General features: G+C 42.5%; 1 protein-coding gene across 2 annotated transcripts in view; it reads left to right on the top strand.

The window, feature by feature from the left end:
- Positions 1 to 3,505: 3,505 nt before the first annotated feature.
- The window catches only part of CCDC85A (coiled-coil domain containing 85A), a 79,344-nt gene continuing 65,554 nt past the window's right edge, over positions 3,506 to 17,295 (top strand). For both annotated transcript variants that reach the window (XM_059828522.1, XM_009813271.2), the window contains exons 1-2: positions 3,506 to 3,724; positions 6,411 to 7,326. In XM_059828522.1, the coding sequence (XP_059684505.1) occupies positions 3,506 to 3,724; positions 6,411 to 7,326 (1,135 nt within the window). The remainder of the gene's footprint in view (positions 3,725 to 6,410; positions 7,327 to 17,295) is intronic.

Here is a 17,295-nt window from a genome sequence, read left to right as displayed (position 1 = left end):
AAGGAAGGGGAACTGCCATCCCCCTTGCCACTGGACAAAGGCTGCAGCCATCCCAGCACTGCAGTCCCCAAGCTCATTTGTCTAGTCTCTCCACTTCAGCCTGTGAATGAGAATTATTCAGGGGAGTATTGCAAAAAATCAGCTTTAATGCGAAAAATAAAGTGTGTGTTTCAGGGCAATCATTGTCATCACCACCGATGATAACAGCCCAGGCATAGGGACGTACTTGGCATTTGAGCAATAAGGTGGACTATTTGAAAGTAAAGTTTTAAAATTGCCAGGAGATGGGAATAATTATGTCGCACTTCCTACTCTCGTTTTGATCTTGTTACACAAGCGTGAGTGAGTGTGAAATTAGATCCTCTCCTCATAGAAACGTTCCAGATTAGTTTCACTTGATATGTTTTGGTTCCATTATTAGAGCTACATTTGTCCCAAACTTTTGAAGTTTGACTTTATTAAACTATTTCTAATGGCCACAGTTTATGCATTCTCTGCTCACTTTTGTGCCTGTACAATAAAGCTGTGCCTCCTGAAGACACAAATGTGGAGGTGTTTCATATTTGTGGAGAACGCAGTGTTCCCTGAAGCTGTTCATCTCAGATCCACGCTTTCCATGGCACCCCATGATCAAAAGCTATGAAATGCCATTAACGTTGAGTTGAGGCAAGTGAGCAGTCTTTCCTGAAGCTTTTTGATTAAAAATTTTCAGACATTTTTCAGTCAACTGTTTATTTCATGGAAAGAAATACTTTTGAACTTTTAAAAATCTAACATCATATGACCTTTCGACTAATATACTGCTGAATTAGAAGAATAAGAAAAGCCTTTATTTATTACTGCCTTTTCCCCAAGCTGTTCTTTTTTAGTTGCATTAAAATGGAATATATTTGGGCATAAAAGATGATAGCTCCTTTTCATGGCCTTTTGCTGTATTTTTGCTGTGGCTGGTCAGATGCTTTTATCTAAAGCTTTGTTCTTTACAGTGGAAAATTTTTCGGAGGATTTAAGAGAGTGATAGGAGAGTTTTTTGAGAAAATAAAATTTTCACACAGTACTTAGCGCTGATCAGAAAATGGGATTTCATGCCAGCAAAGCTCCATGCTTTGTTGGAACTCTTGTTGACAGTGATGGACTTCAGGGTGCATGTTGCAGCTGAGCAAACGTGCCCAGCCTTTTGCACTTCGCTCTGTGGCACAGGTACTGTTTGTAGTAAGGGTGGCGGGTAGTTCTCCTGCGTCCTGAGTAGCAGCCTGTACCTATGGCAGCAGCTCAAATGCGCTTCCCACGCCAGGACTTTGGCAAGTGACTGGTACGGGAGGAAGCTGGTATGGGCTTCTGGGGCTGCCCTTGCTGGGTCGTCCTGGGACCCAGCTGGATGGAACCAGAGGGTCTGGCATGTCGCTGGGCAGCTGGAGGTACATGAAAAATGGATCAGCTGAAAGAACATCTCTGAATGGTGCTTGGGAAAGGAAAACATGTAGGACTTGTTGGCGTGGTGAAAACGCAAAGTGTAGCCCAAGATGGATAGGAGCAGGAGAACTTTTATTGTGATCAAGTGACAGCTGATAGTTCAAGGAGAAGATCAGGAATGAGAACAAAGGAATAACGTTTGATTTAACCATCCTTGCGGCCACTTTCAAATAGGACCACGGCAGAAAATAATCCTTGGCTGGTCTGGTCCTGTGGCATTGGCTGATCGTCCAGCAGGCAGGGCAGAGAGTTGCCTGAGGCAGCAAAATGCCCGGGGAGCCAGCTGGGACAGTGACGCAGGGTGGGCAGGGCACGTGTTCTCCAGCTGCAGCTGCCTTCTGCAGAGCCAGCCCTGCTCGTGGGGCTACAGCCTCGTGATCCGCCAATGCTGATAGTAAGTACTTTAAATTTTCCCCTCAAGAATCAGAAATTTTCTTTAATGCTACGTTATTATCAAATTGCAAAATTGGAGGTACTAAGGGCCTGTTAAGTGAGGCACCCTCCTCCGCCTGCAGGGGATTGTTCGGGGGAGCTAGGTGATTCAAAAACGGGAATTCAACCAATTTTTCACCTAATAAGTTTCAGTTCATCCACTTCTGCCACGGAGATATATCGTATCGTCTTTCTTTGTAAGCAGCATGAATGGATTATCAAGTTTCATTCTCAAGTCACCTGCAAGGCAGATTTATGTAGACTCTTTGTATCTCTAAGCAAATTGGGAAATGTATGCCTCCCTCAACACCGCGACTGAATAGTCTCAAGGAAGAAACATGAATATCCTCCTCTTCATTCCCCTGGGGAGCTCACTTCACGGCATGCGACCTTCAGCTCGCGTAGAGAGTTGCAATAAGGAACCGTATCTAGTTCTGTCCCATAACAGCTCTGTAAGGCTTAAGTATTGTCACTGGAAGGGAAAGCTGAGGTGACAGCTGGGGCGGTGCTGGCCTTCGGTGACGTAATGCGACCTCTCACGAGCCGCCCCGGTGGCGGGATCAGATTGATCCGAGGCTGGCTGCCCTTGTACCTTTGACGGCCCCGTGTAACGCCGCGGGAGGGAGCCGCGGGGCCGGGCGCCGCCGCGGGGCTCTCCTCAGGTGTGCCTCCAGCCGGCCGCGGGGCAGCCCCCTCCCTCGGCGCTTCCTCCCACACGCCCTCCCCAGGCCGCCCGCAGGAGCCGCCAAGGGGACGGGACTGCCGGCCCGGGAGCGGGGGGCCCGGCCGGGCCTCCCCGGGGCAGCGGGCTGGCGGCCGGCCCGGGCGGGGAGCGCGCGGCAGGTGGCGCACGCGAGCCGCGCGGGGACGGCGCCGCCCCCCCTCTCCCCCCCGCCCCGCGCGGGCTCGCACGTGGCGCGCGCCCCGGTGAAAAGCCGCGAGCCGCCCCGCGCCCGCCACTGGCGCCGGCAGCGCCCGCTCCGCTCCGCTCCGCTCCGCTCCGCTCCTCCCGCTGCGGCGGAGCCGGGCCGCCGCCGCGCACCCCGGCCCGCCCGCCGCCATGGTGCGTTGGCTCGGGGATTCGCATCCTCGCCGCGCGGCGCGCCTGCATCCCTCAGCCGGGGGGCGTCGGTTACCGTGAGAGGCGCCGCTTCCAGGGCCGGGCAGCCCTGGCGCAGCAGGGAGGACGAGGCGCACGCTGCCACCGCTGACCTGTTGAAAGAGCCGGGCTTGCTGGGGTTGCCTTTGTCTTGGTCTTTTTTTTTCTTTTTTTCTTGTCTTCTCCACGGGGGAAGTTTGCTCCCCAGACTGTGGCCCGGCTTCCTCCACACCCTTTCCTCCTCCTCTTCCTCCTTTTTTCCAGGATCCGCTGCCTGGGGCCAGAAGTGATTTCCCTCGTAACCGCCAGCCCCGACCCCAGCCCGGCCCAGCCGCCGCGAGCGCCGGGGCTGGCGGCACCCCCGCCCTCCCGCAGGAGCTGCCCGCGGGCTCCGGGCTTGCCCCTTCCCCTGCGCACCGCGGGGCGGCTGCGGCCGCCGCGGCCCCGGGAGGGCTGCAGCCCCGTGGCGGCGGGGTGCCCGCGGGCTGCCGGGCCGCCACCATGTCGAAAGTGGCGGCGGAAAGTTGCGGGGCGGCGCCGGCCGAGGACTTGTCCAAGGTGTCGGACGAGGAGCTGCTCAAGTGGAGCAAGGAGGAGCTGATCCGCAGCCTCCGCCGCGCCGAGGCCGAGAAGATGAGCGCGATGCTGGACCACAGCAACCTCATCCGCGAGGTGAACCGCCGCCTCCAGCTCCACCTCGGCGAGATCCGCGGCTTGAAGGTAGCGGGGTGGGCAGGGTGGGACCCCTGAAGTTTCTGCGGTCTCCCCGCGTCCCCCGCCCGTCCCGCTGGGAGCGATCTCGCCAGGTGGATGGTCTGCGAGGAGCCGTTACCGAGAATCGTGTGAAAAGTGAACAAGGACTGGAGTGAAGAGCGTTTGATCCCGCTAAAAAATTGGGTGTCCGGTTAAGAGATGACCCGCTATTCGGCAGGCTGTGGAGCACAGCTGATGTGTGCTCTGCCCCAGTATGCTCTGGGTTGATGAAAACACTTAAGTCTCGACACTTTGGTGTTAGACTTCATTGGTTTCTAGGAAGGTGAAATGATCCTGTCTGAAGTGCACGTGAAAGAACAGCGTGCAGAGCGGTAGACATTCAAAAGGTTTTGTGTAGCTTATGCTGTTTTCTGTCACTATTTTAAGATGATTTACTCGGTCTGGTAGGCTGCTGGAGAGAGCTGGTCATTTCCTGGATGCAGTGCAGTGTATGGCAGGGGATGGCATCCCTTGGGCTCGGTTTTGGGAGGTCAGAACCAATCCCTAGTTTATTGTCTGAAAAAGATGTCTGATAACACATCTCTGATCAAACCATTTTCGATTGTATAGCTCTACAGACTACAGTGAGAGGGAGACCAAGTCTGTAATGACTTATCCCTTCTTAATTTAACTCTGCTGTTGGATGAGAAGCATAGTCCTAATGTTTCCTTCCCAGTTCTGAGGATTGGGGAGATAGTGTGACTAGTTACAGATAATTACCCTGATGTAGCATGTTCATGTGTATTATAGACCTAGAAAGTTATCTTAAAGTGGGCATGACTACAAAACATTTTCTGTCTCGTTGCTTTGAGAAAGGACATTGTTTTTTAGGAAATTCCTTCAGTGAGGTGAGGTTGGAGGAAGGAAAGGAGAGACAGAGATGCAGTTGGGCTTTTGAATTACTACATGAGAGTGCATTAGAAGAGAGTTCTTGACTTGTAGAATAGCTTTAAATAACTAAGTTATTGAGGAAAAGTGTCTTTGATAATAGTGTGCATAAAACAAATAGCATGTGTGGGAAGACTGTTCCTGTCTCCCAAGTTTTCCTGTTCTGCAAAGTATGAGTGTGTGCCCCCCCCCCCCCCCCCCCCCCTTTTTGACAATATATGGTGTCTGGGGGTAAAAAAGAAAAAAAGACCCATCGATGATAGTACTTCAGTGAAAATAAAGCTTTACATTTTAAATGTAAGTTAAATCACAACAATAGTATCTTTCTCCCAGTTATGTGCGAAGGTGTGGTGACATCATACGGATTTATGCATCATCCAGATGCACAAACAAAGCACACCAAGATGTGTAGGAAGGAGTGACAAATTCCTCTCTCAATTCTGAACTCCTGAAGTGATGTTTAACTTCCACCTTTTGTTCAGATGCCTCCGCTGGAACTTTTAAAAAGAATTTGGGGGAACAAGGTTTTGAGCCCTGTATTGGTGTCTGGACATCTACCTCCTGTGTGAAATAACCGGTCCAAGAGTAACAACGACCCGCCGTGCCTGGGTTTGGTGGATGGGTGCCTCCTGCTTCTGACTGTTGAATTGTGGGCTTCTGCTCAAACTTTTTTATTCCACCATGGGGTCCCTTTAAATATCTCTCACCAGCAGAGATTTTTAAGGATACCTTGTAGCTTCATTGAGATTTCTCTTTTGTCAAATCTGGGTTGAAATTGGTGAAGTTCAAAGTTACTTTGAGGCAAAGATCAGACAAACGCATGCATGCACACAAACCCAGTGGAATTACAAAAGCTTCCTTTTTTTTTTTTAAGAAACAATGCTAAAATGGCCTTTCCATAAGGCTAAATTTTTAACAAGTGTGGCTAATCTCTGCTTCTAATCTCATACATAAGAAGGAATGAATGTTTAGATGGGAGAAAGATAAATATGGTCACAAGCCAGTTCTGTAAAACTAGGAGGATAAAATACTGAAAATGTTTTCTTTGGCATATTATTCTGCTATAGTAATAGCTTGAACATCTTTGCTTCAGCCTCTTCATCACTTAAAGAAGCATACGGAATCATGTACTTCATTTTGTTAGGAGTGAAAAATCTATTAAAGCAGATTATTTAATTTCAGAGTGGTTGAAGCAATTCTGATTGAGTGATGACTGACAAGGTTCTTTTATGCTAATCTGAAACAAAATCAAACAAACCCCAAACATTTTAAATCTCTAAAAAGTTCATCTTTATATGTGACTATGCTTTAGGGAGTAGAAAGTATAAATGTTATTAATTAATTAATTAATTGAGATTACCATTTCTGATGTACCTTGCAGTTTTATTCAGCAATAACTCGCAGGTGAATATTTCTCAGGGGAGTGAGATCATCATGAGAACGCTTATGATCTTTGCCCAGTTTGGGAGCTAAATTATTCTGGTATTTAGCATGAAAATTAATTAAGCACCCAAAGCTTTTATGCTGTATCAGAAGTTAGTCTTCGAACCCTTCAAGATTAGCTCCACTTTATAGTCACTTTTTACTGGACAGCAGCTTTGTTTGAACCAGGATGCTGTTACATGCCAGATCTACACACGCAATTATTTATGCCTCACTTGAGTGCTTAGATGATGGGTATATAGCAATGCTGTTCACTGGCTTGTATAACGGTAATGTTAATTCTTTTAGACACTTCTCTGTTACGATTATCTTTCTTTTAAAGGATATCAACCAGAAGCTGCAAGAAGATAACCAAGAACTGAGAGACCTTTGCTGCTTTCTGGATGATGACAGGCAGAAAGGCAAGAAGGTGTCCCGTGAATGGCAGAGACTGGGCAGATACAGTGCTAGTGTTATGCACAAAGAGGTTGCCTTATACTTACAGAAGCTGAAAGAATTGGAAGTCAGACAAGAAGAGGTGGTTAAGGAAAACCTGGAGCTGAAAGAATTGTGCGTGTTGCTGGATGAGGAGAAAAGTGGTGGAGCAGGCAGCCGGAGCTCTATCGACAGCCAGATCAGCCTGTGCCAGCTAACTGCCACGACTACTTACGTAAGAGATGTCGGTGATGGGAGTAGTACTTCTAGCACGGGAAGTACAGACAGCCCAGACCATCATAAACATCACCCAAGTACTAGTCCAGAACATCTTCAAAAAACTCGGGGTGAAGGAAGCCCTGAGCATCAGAAACACAGGAGCATCAGCCCAGAGCACCTCCAGAAGCCTCGGAGATCTGGCAGTCCTGATCATCACCTGAAAGGACCAAGTCCGGAACATCACAAAACCATTGTCAAAGCACCTGAACAACAAAAGCACAGCAGCAGCAGCCCAGAAACTCTCCCAAAGCACGTTTTGAGTAGTAGCCCTGAACACTTTCAAAAGCAGAGGCCTGGTAGTAGCCCTGAGCATCAAAAGCACAGCAGTGGCAGCCCGGATCATCTTCAAAAGCACACGCCGAGTGGAAGTACAGAACATCTCCACAAAGTGAGGGGTACGAGCCCTGAGCATCTCAAACAACACTATGGAGGGAGCCCAGAGCATCTCAAACATCTCAGTGGAGGCAGCAGAGAAGGTACCCTCAGGAGACAAGTAACTGATGACCTGTCACCTCACCACAGAAGTATATACAATGGAATGAATGGTGGGTCAATACATTTAGTGAAAACTCGCTTTGAAAATTACTAAGGTAGTTGCAGTGCTATTTCAGCTACTTCTGGAAAAGGAATAATGTTTTATGTGAAATGAAAGGTAACAAGTCTGGTGTCAGCATTATTCCTTTAGCAGGTGATTTAATCGGAGTATACCTATTTGTCCACCCAGCAAGTGTTGGGTGGATTAAAAAAGTAGAGGAAAAAGTGCATCTTGGGCATTGGTGTAAAGTATCAAGAAGCAGCTCTGGGCCTTGATCCTGCTCTGTGGTTGGTAGATGTAAACTGTTTGTCCCTAGGTAGATTTCTGTTTACATCAGAGAGGAATTGTGTACCTTTCCTGTCCTGCCTGTATTTGAGTCAGCAGAATGGAGGTGAATGTCTCCAGTTTCATTTCCAGGTTCCTAACCTACCCTGTCTGTAGCTTTAAAGATTTCTAAATTTCCTGTTTATTGATGGAAGGCTTCTTTATATCCTTTTTCCATAAACTTTGGAAAAGACTCCAGATGAAGAGCTAGGCTCAATATAAATGAATCTGGTAGCTCCTAAAGCTTTTCAAAGCCTTGAGTTTGCATGTGTTTAATTACAACAAATTAAAAATTAAGGAAGATCTTAAGGGGGGTTTTTTTGTGTTGTTATTGCTGCAATTTAGGAAGATACCCAATAAACATGCCTAGCTTTTAAGAGCTGTGTATCCTCACTGATTGAAATTAATGAATTACTTTTTTTAAGATAGTCACAATTTAAGTATTTTGTTATATTGAAAGACAAGCGGTTACAACAATATTGAAATGAATGAAATGCAGCAAATGAAATGACTAAGAACAAAGTTCAAACATCCTACTATGCTGTGGAAATAACTTTTTATAGACTTAGCAGAATTTCTATGGTCTGCTCCATTTTGTTTCTTTTATGTGCTTTGAGATGTTTTCATGAAGGAAATTGGCATCATAGTTGAAACCCCATTTCTCAGACCTTTACACTGAGATTTGAAGTCAGGCATTGAAGAAAGTGAGGATTTTGCTTTAGTAAATTGCCTTGGATGGAGTTCATGTGTTTCCATTTTATAAGCAGCTGTGAGAAGTTGTGTTGACATTGGTGGAACTGACTGCTTGTTGTTGGATCTCCTTGTGAGATGGAGGAGACAGTCAGCTCTGTGTTGGGTGCTGTCCTCATCATTTATCACATCATTCTCTCACATCGGTCCATTTACCTATCGTGATTAACTTACAGAATGCCTTCAGTTAAGATAACCTGCTCTGTAGGGGTAAATCCAGATTACTTTCAGTGCAATGAATATACTTGACAGGGCTGACGAACCCTGAAGTGGTAAGTGTAGAGACTTCTCTTTTTAATAATTTTAAAATATTGGTAAGATGAGTGGATGACAACTGTGTGAACATGTGTAATGTGTAAGTTACAAAAGTTGGTCTTACAAAACTTCCGTTAAATCCTGTATTTCTTTCTCCATTCAGTTCTTTTTGTTTAAAATTGACCTGGCTGTAAGTAGTGTGCAGTATGGAACCAGATGTCCTGAAGGTGACTTCTTACTTGCACTCATGATGTTCGTCAATCCAGTCACTGGTTATGTTGAAAGGTTTATGTGATCTAAGGTTTTAAGTATACATTTTTAAAACTCGCACACAAAGATACGTTTTTTTTCTGCTCCCAGCATGGTGGGCTTTTTGATTTTTATATTTTTTTTTTTGTCCAAATAGTCTTGTTAAGAACTTGGCCATATTATTAACAGTGCAATGAAAGCAGTTGTTACTTTAAACCTCAGTTGACTGGCATCCTTTGTGCAGAATATTTCAACTATCTACAGTTCGGACTCGGGCCACAAGATGCTGGAGAGGGCAGCTGGTGATTTGGGAGTCTGTTTATTGACTTTAATCAGAGCTTTGCCTGCCCTGCACTTCATAGAGTCATTTTTGCAGAGTACTTCTCTCACCAGTAAGTTGTCAAACCTCTCTTCTTTCATATTTATTTTATTTGATGCAAGCACGAGGTTTAATTCTGACATTCGTCTGACCTGCGTCAGTGGTAAAACTCTTGACAGCTTTGCTCTGAGGAAGAGGCCTTAAACGACAGGAAAATACTTGGTCTTCACAGCAAGGCTGAATCGTTTTGGGTTTTTTCTGTTTTGATTTTTGTCAGCTACTGTGAAGTTGTGGCGAAAAACAGTTAATATTTAAGTGGTAAAAGTGCTGGCCGTTATCACTTGTTATTTGATTTGCATGTTCTGTGTATACCTGTATACATGAGCCTGCCAATTGAGTATAGATGGGGAACTGTGCATTGAGCTGTAACGGAAATCCTGATCTCTTGCATCTGTTGTAAGGAATGGTGAAATTGTGAAAACATGAGTTAGAAAGTGGCATAGAAACCTGGCCCTAAACTCTGATGAGCAATATAAAAGGATGCTATTCTCAATTATTATCGAAAAATCACGTAGTAAGTATACTACATCATGTTGGTGGAACCCAGTTTGTTTTAAAATTTGGAGTATGTCTAGCTAGTAGATGTTTGATTGCACATCTCTCTGATTATTTTGCAGGGCACTTCTAATCTTGTTATAGTACTTGTGGACTGTCGTTTGAGCAGCAAGAGTGAAGTGTTTGTGATCCTAAATGACGAATAGCAGAGACTAACATCTTCTGACTCCTTTGTAAACTAAATAAAGGAATAAAATAATATATTTTAACTGTGTAATCAGAACTTAACCAGACTCAGTACAGGCCTGTCCCATCTTCTTTGGTTTTGACTCTGAATCTGGTCTGGGAGGAGAAGGTATTCATCTGCATGTCAAACCTCATGCCAAAAAGTACTATACTGTCTACCTGAAGTTGCTGTTCCTAATTGGAAAGCATATTTGCGACCAGCGTGGCTATTCCTGTTGAAATGAGAGCTTCCATACACTGCTAACAGCTCCCATTTACCCTGAGTTCTGGTCTTGTCAGCACTTGCGTGACGACAGGGAAGCGATGTATTCAGTAGCGTACAGTTATCTATACCAGAGCTTTGACTGTATGTGAAGACACGGGGAATGGAGTTAGAGTACTTACAGGTTTCTGACAAACTCTTAAGCTAAGGTTAAAGCAGTTGCAATATAATACTATATGATATGCTATCAGAAATATGATGTGCAGCTGTAGTCTCCTTTACAGGATATGGTATATGCATTAATCATTTAGGCTTCACGCATATTTTAGCTGTCATGAGGTATGCAGGAAGTAACTTCAGTCTAAAGCTGTCCTTGGTCCATAGGCACAGCTGAAGGAATAAAGGATGAGGCGATAACATTTCCTTTCATAATTCTTCTCATGTTCTATGCTCAAAGGTTTGATCTTGGTATTTTTTCTTGTATGACATGTCAGCTTTCGTTTATAAGATTTATAAAGCTTTAAAAAAAAAAAAAAAATTACTTCAGGGTTCTCGTAGGTATTTTTCTGAAACAGGTGTCCTCAACCTTTGGAGTGACAGAAAAGGGGATGTGAGAGCTAAATTTGGCTTGATGTTTGTTAATTGAAAACATATGTATTTCATTTTATGGGCTCTAACCAAATAAAACACGGTAACAATCTTTTGCAGCAATCACACCTAAACATTCTGGGTAATGAGTGCAGGGGTATTTGGGATAGAAAGACTGCTGAAATTAGAAAAGAAAATACCAGTGGTAAAAACATTTTAAAGAGAACATTTAAGCAACCTAGAATAACACATGACAGTTTAACTCCAACACAAATCTGTGGGGTATAAGTGCCTCTATGTAAATTAATGTGCTTTCAGCATTTGCAATCCAAGTGGTGTTTTTTATTCTAAGCAATTTATTGTAAACTTTCTATTTTAAGAAGTCCTTTGTTTTACTCTGGGCTTTGACTTCTGCGTGAAAGGAAAGTAACAGAATGCTTTTGTATGTGCTTTTCGCTTCCTGCTGAGGTTATTAATGAAGAGATGTAAAACTGCTGACTAGCACTATATGTACTGCTGGAGGTGTGAGGATTCTTACAGAACAAATGCAACAGCACCTCTCCTTGAGCAAAGGTGTTTGTAGGCTAAATGGAGACTCAGCTTAAATTTTGAACAGTTTCTGCTATAAATGTGCTTCTTATAAGGAAATTAAAATCAGAAAATACTGTGCTGCGTAAAAAGAGAAAGCTGCAGTATGACTTCAGAGAGAAACAACTTAGAATAATGTTACTGAGTTAACTGATATCCTCCCTGTGGAAATAGCTCACATCCTGCTGGCCAAATAGTAAAATGATGCCATGTTTTGATGTAGGTTTGCTTATGTGATATGTTTTCTTAAAGTTGAAATGGAAGTAATTTGCCTGTCACCAATAGTAGCATACAATACTTTGTGTGTGACTTGAGCTTTCCTGATGGCACCCACCACTGTACATCTGCTGCTGGGAGCCTGATACAGCATTACTTACTCTTGAGAGTAACCTGGTGTATAAACAAAGGCTACAGGATTGATAGAATTTTTTGCTTACCAGTATCAAATAACTACTATTTATTTCAGAAGCTTATTATTTTAAGTGTAGAGCTCTGAAACTTTATGCCAATCCGAGTCTTTCAATTGAATTCCATAGGTTTTATGTCAAACTTCTAAATTAGTTTTAGCTGTTACACACTGTAAGAGAACTGGGGCACGATATGTGAGTATGTATGTGACTAGAGCATGCTGCATCTATTACGAAACTAATTTTTTGTGGAGTAATTTATCAAGTTGAAAATGTGCCTTATAGTATCAAAACAACGAACCTACTAGAAACTCATGTTGTAAGGCTTTTGGGAGAAGTTTACGCTTAATATCCTTAACTTCACCGACAAAACCAGTTTTGATTTGAATGTTTCAATATAAGGTGGATCACCCTTCCAGCAAAACTATTGATGTGTTAACGAGAAGAGTGATGCCTCTCCATAGAAAGAAACTTGCCTAGTTTCAAACAGTTATATGGGTGTTCCGGCACTCTGGTTACTGAAAAGTCCAGTGGGTGAGCACAGTGGCAAACAGACTGGTCCTGGTAGCTGAGGTTTGCTTCTAGCCCTGTCTATTTGACTCTAGATAGGCAGTGGCACTACATGTTACAGTGGAAGTATAGGAAGGATTCAGCTGAACAACCACTCTTGTTACAGGACTATGAATAGACCACAGCCACAAGTGATACACAGCACTTTCTGTGAAGTCACTACTTTCAAGTTTTATACTATTTTGTTTTTCCCTTAGGTTGCATATCCTGCTGCACAGATGACTTTGTTTTGCAGTAAGGACTTGATGCCAATTCAGTCTTTCTTTGATGGAAGCAGGAGCCAGAGTAGGGAATACAGATACATTATCTTTAAACTGCCACCAGTATACCACGTATCTTTTAGAACAAGGTCTATGTTAGTCCATGATGAGTGTGTGTGTTAATAAGGTGGGAGGGAATTGGTGCTGGCTCCACAGCTTCTGCCAGTGAGTCGGTTACTCATTTCCCCCAGTTCATGGGGCGTACCACAGTTACACAGAAGCGCTGATACAGCCTGTTCAGTAACTCTCCCTTCAGACCTGTGAATAGTGCCCTTATCTTCCAAGCATTTAACCAGGACGAAGTGGAGGTTAGCAGCTATGCTGCCTGGCTGATTAATTTGAGATGTGTGGCCATATCTCTTGTTTTGAGTGTCTGTTGGAACTTCACTGACATTTGACCACTGACCGCCAGAAGTGAAAGGCTAACAATAAATCACAGTGCCGTTATTGCCGGTGCCTTGACAAACACTCTGCAAGCCAGCGCTTGTGCGCATCCCCTGACTTTACACCCGGGATGGATCTGAAATACTGATTTTTTCATTTGCTTTGTTTATTTCCTTGCATGTTTTAAAAAAACAATGTATTTTTTGAGTAGCGAGTGCAAATTTGTTTCCGTATGTACAGAAGACAATAGAAAAGCTTATATATTTTTCATGGTGATTGGGTCAAGATGCAATACACTTGCCTTTACCTCTGAGAGCTCATCAGGAGCTTGCACAGCTGTTAGTGTTGTCTGCCTGAAATATGCGGGCAGATTTTTATTTTATTTTATTTTTTTAGCACCAGAATAGAGAGTCCTCACATTAAAGCCTTGTTTGAGTCCTTGCTTGGAGAGAGTGCCTTTAACCTGAGGACAGGACCTCATGTTATGTAGTCCTTTGCACAGCTTTCTGAGTTACAGTGCTATGACTTTATAATAATAAAATATGTTTTTAGAAAATATTACAGTGATTAAATTGTCAAATTCTCTGAACTCTGGCAGTTATAATGCAGAGTTAGAATGTTACAATAACTTTTGGTAAGTGCTGCTTGTTTAAGAGCTTCAGCCTTGTAGGTTATATTATCTGTGTTAATTGAAGGGTGTCCTGTCTTTTCTGTTCTACCTATTAATGGAATCTTTTTAATTTTTTTTTTATTTTATTAGGAAGTTTACAATGGAGAGTTGGAGCTGAATTGGTTAATAATTAGGGAAGAGCGTAGCAGTCAGTATGGCGTGGGGTTAAAATTTTGTACTACCATTCACACACAAAGTGCATAGATGTTGACAGGAGTCAAGGACAGTGAGGCATTCCAAATTACAGGGTATTTAATGAGGTATAATAAAGCTTTGTGTGTACATAAGAAACTGACTCTAGCAATGAAAATTACTGGCTTCTGAGCTAGTAAGTCATGTCTTAATTAGTAAACTGAAGCACAGCTTATCTTAGGTCTTACTGTCATATACACAGATATATAGTTACTGAGAGAGCATTGAGAATTATCTTCAGGTCATGATCTTGATGTAAATCTTGTCTGCACATGCTTCTTGAATAGTTAGAGGGTGGCCCCTGTTAAGAGAATCAGCTAGGACTGAAACACTGAGCTTTGAATTTTGCTTTGATGAAGAAAGAAGTACATCTTAATATACCACATTCATACTTGAGAAAAGACCAAAACCAAATTATACAGTTATGTTTGTGGTATGATCGGTTTTACCACAACCTTATACTTGAATCTGTAGAAGTGTCCACTGTGTAACCATCAGTGTTCTTGTCTGTCTGAAGATAACTGCGACATTAAGCCTTAGTAAAGAAAAAGGGACAGAGCACTGTACGACAGAATTTGGAGAAGTATTGTAATAGGATGCTCGGTTCTAATGAAACTCTTAAGCCTTACTAGCAGATTTAGCCAGACCCTTGTTGCTGTGAAATGGCACAGAGCCCAACAACAGTTAAAGTCCTGAGAAGTATCATATGTTCCTTTGGATAATACAAAAGGAAAGATAATATGGGAAGCCTTGGTATTTGGGAGAAGAGATCCGATTCATTTGGTCTAAGCTGTGCATCAGCTTCTAGGTAATAGAAACTGAGGGTGAATTTCACTCTAGTGTGTTGTTCTATTGCTGTTAATGGCAAAGGTTTTTGTGTGTCTTGATCTACAACAGCTGATCCTGGTCCCTGTTGGGGGGCAGGGGGGGAAGATTAAATACTAATTGCATTGGTCTCATCCAGCATGGCAATTTCTAATTTCTGTAAGGTGGTTCTTTTGGTCATTGTTCCTTTGTATGTGGGTGCAATTTTTCCACCCACTCGTTCTCCAGCTGTGGCTTGTAATATTCCTCAAGGACTTAATAGTATGGTCTTCACGGTTAGTGCAAACTTGAAGGGTTTTAGTAATGTTCTTTGGTTCCTTTATATACATTAATTAAGAATCTTCTATAATCTTTGGGGCATTCACAATCAAGAAATCTAAAAGCATATTTAAGTAAACAAGGAGGAAAATCCACCTCTCTTTCCCCTCTTTGTGCTATTTCTTCTTTTGAAATCTGATCACTTCTGATGGGATTTTCAGACAGTATCGTAACAGAAAGATACCAAACAAAATGAGAAAAAAGAAGGATTAGCCTGGAAGAGGCTTTGGACAGTGGGACTGAAAGACTGAGATATACTAGTCATAACAGTCATCTGTTTTGGAGGAAATTAATTATACAAGTATAATGTGGTGGAGGGAAGGATATCCACTGAAGTCTTTAAAAAAGAAATACACTAATGATACCAGTCTGTGCACATGTAGTCATGTAGTGTTTTTGTAAATCTCTTTTTCTTTTTTTTTTAGTGCTTTTAATTCTGGAAGATACACAAAAATGAGTCAGGCTCATGATTTGAGATCTGTCCATGAGCATTTGGTACACAGCATGAAAATGTTTGTAAATTTATTGATCGTGAATGGGAAAGCTGCTATCTTGAGCTAGGCTGTCTTAAATGAGGAACAGTTATGTGAAGGCTGTGAATAACAAATAGTCTTAGTTCAACTTGTCAGTTCTGCTGTAAAACTTCCGGCATATTTGCATTTTTTCTGTACATTCTTGGGGAGAGGAAGGAACCAGCAATTTTGCACCCGTATACTTCAGCAAGTACGTGTTTCTTCAACCCTTTATTTTTTATTTGCATAATTTGTGTGAACTTTGTGCTGAATTATTTCAAATATTTTGTCAGGTTACAGAGGAGAAAAATGGTGACAAGGTTTGTAATACTGATTTGTAAAAGTCCATATAATAATTTAAGAGGTTATTTAGACTAATCAAACACTGTGCTGTTCTTGCCCTTTCAAGAGTAAGAAATATGTTATAGCTGAAAAAGCAGTGAGCCATGTGGTCAGTAACAATATTGTAAGTCTTCTTCTAAAGGTCTCCATTTCGGTACTTCCTCAAGGTTGCCGACTTATTCCAGAGCTTTTATGCCTGTAATATCAAACTTTCCTAATGTGATCAATAGTGAGATACCTCCTTCAAATGTTTGACCTCAAAACTCACTAGATTTCTTTCAGTGCATCTCTTTAAGTTCCTGTGAATTGTGAAAATTTGCCTCGATCAACACTTGCTGTAGGCTTTTGGAGCATGTACCTGTAATTTGGATTCAAAGAAAAAATATATATGCTTTTTACAAAGGTTACGGGGCTGATTCATCACTATGTAGCTCACATTTATGTGAAGTTCAGATAAGCGTGGAGAAAAGCATTGGTAGGTGACCCACATTCCCTCTTGGTTTCTGGGTCTATTTTTGTTTTACAGTGAATGAATCCCAATGATGTTAAACCATCTTATGATTTTTGTGGTCTGAAAACATTAGCGATGATATTAAGATGGGTCTCTAAAAATACCGTTTGATTATGAAAGAGAAAAAGGAAGTTTCACTGAAGGCAGCTGAATACATCAAGCACAAGCATATGAATGCTGTGAGGGGTAGAACCTGAAAATTGGCTTAGATCCTTCAAAGTATTTGAGCACTTCACTCCTCGTTGGCACCTGACTTGCACTGAAACTGGATGTCCAGACAGAAGCAAGATGCTTAAATATCTGTGCTCTTGCAGTGCTCTAAATGAAGTCACTTGTTTGTTATTGTCATTCATCTTGCTTGCTTGTGTCTGTTTTGGGATTTTTTGTAACCTGAAGTTAAATTTTGAATTTTAGGTTTTTGCAGTATCGTTAAGTCCATAAAGAAAGCATGAAAGCAAAGCGATCCAGCAATGTTTTTTTTCCTAAGCAGCTCTCCAACCACCAAGACCAAAAGCTCTACAGTCTTAACTAAACAGCAGAAGATAACAGAATCTGTCTCCTCCAAGTACAGGTGCTGAGAACTTTTTTGATTTATTCCTTGTTGTGGGAACTTGACACCTGGTCCACACTCCAATCAATAATGCTGAATGCTACATTTTGACTACTTGCAACCATAGCACGTGCAAATATTTTAGAGAATTAGGAGGACAAAAGCATCCTGAGTATATTAAAATAAATCCTAATTTCAGCATGAAGGCATTGGTATTTGTGTATTTTACCTTCTCTATGAATGTAATAAAATGGAAAGATGTCTTAACCTTTTAGAGTGTACTGAAAAGTTTTATTCAGACTGATAAAAATTAATTGCTAGATTGCCTGACAGCATGGAAATGGCTGATCAGACTATCTTGG

This window comes from Gavia stellata, chromosome 23, assembly GCF_030936135.1.
Source record: "Gavia stellata isolate bGavSte3 chromosome 23, bGavSte3.hap2, whole genome shotgun sequence".
Classification (NCBI taxonomy): domain Eukaryota; kingdom Metazoa; phylum Chordata; class Aves; order Gaviiformes; family Gaviidae; genus Gavia; species Gavia stellata.
This window is presented reverse-complemented; position numbering and strand designations above follow the sequence as displayed.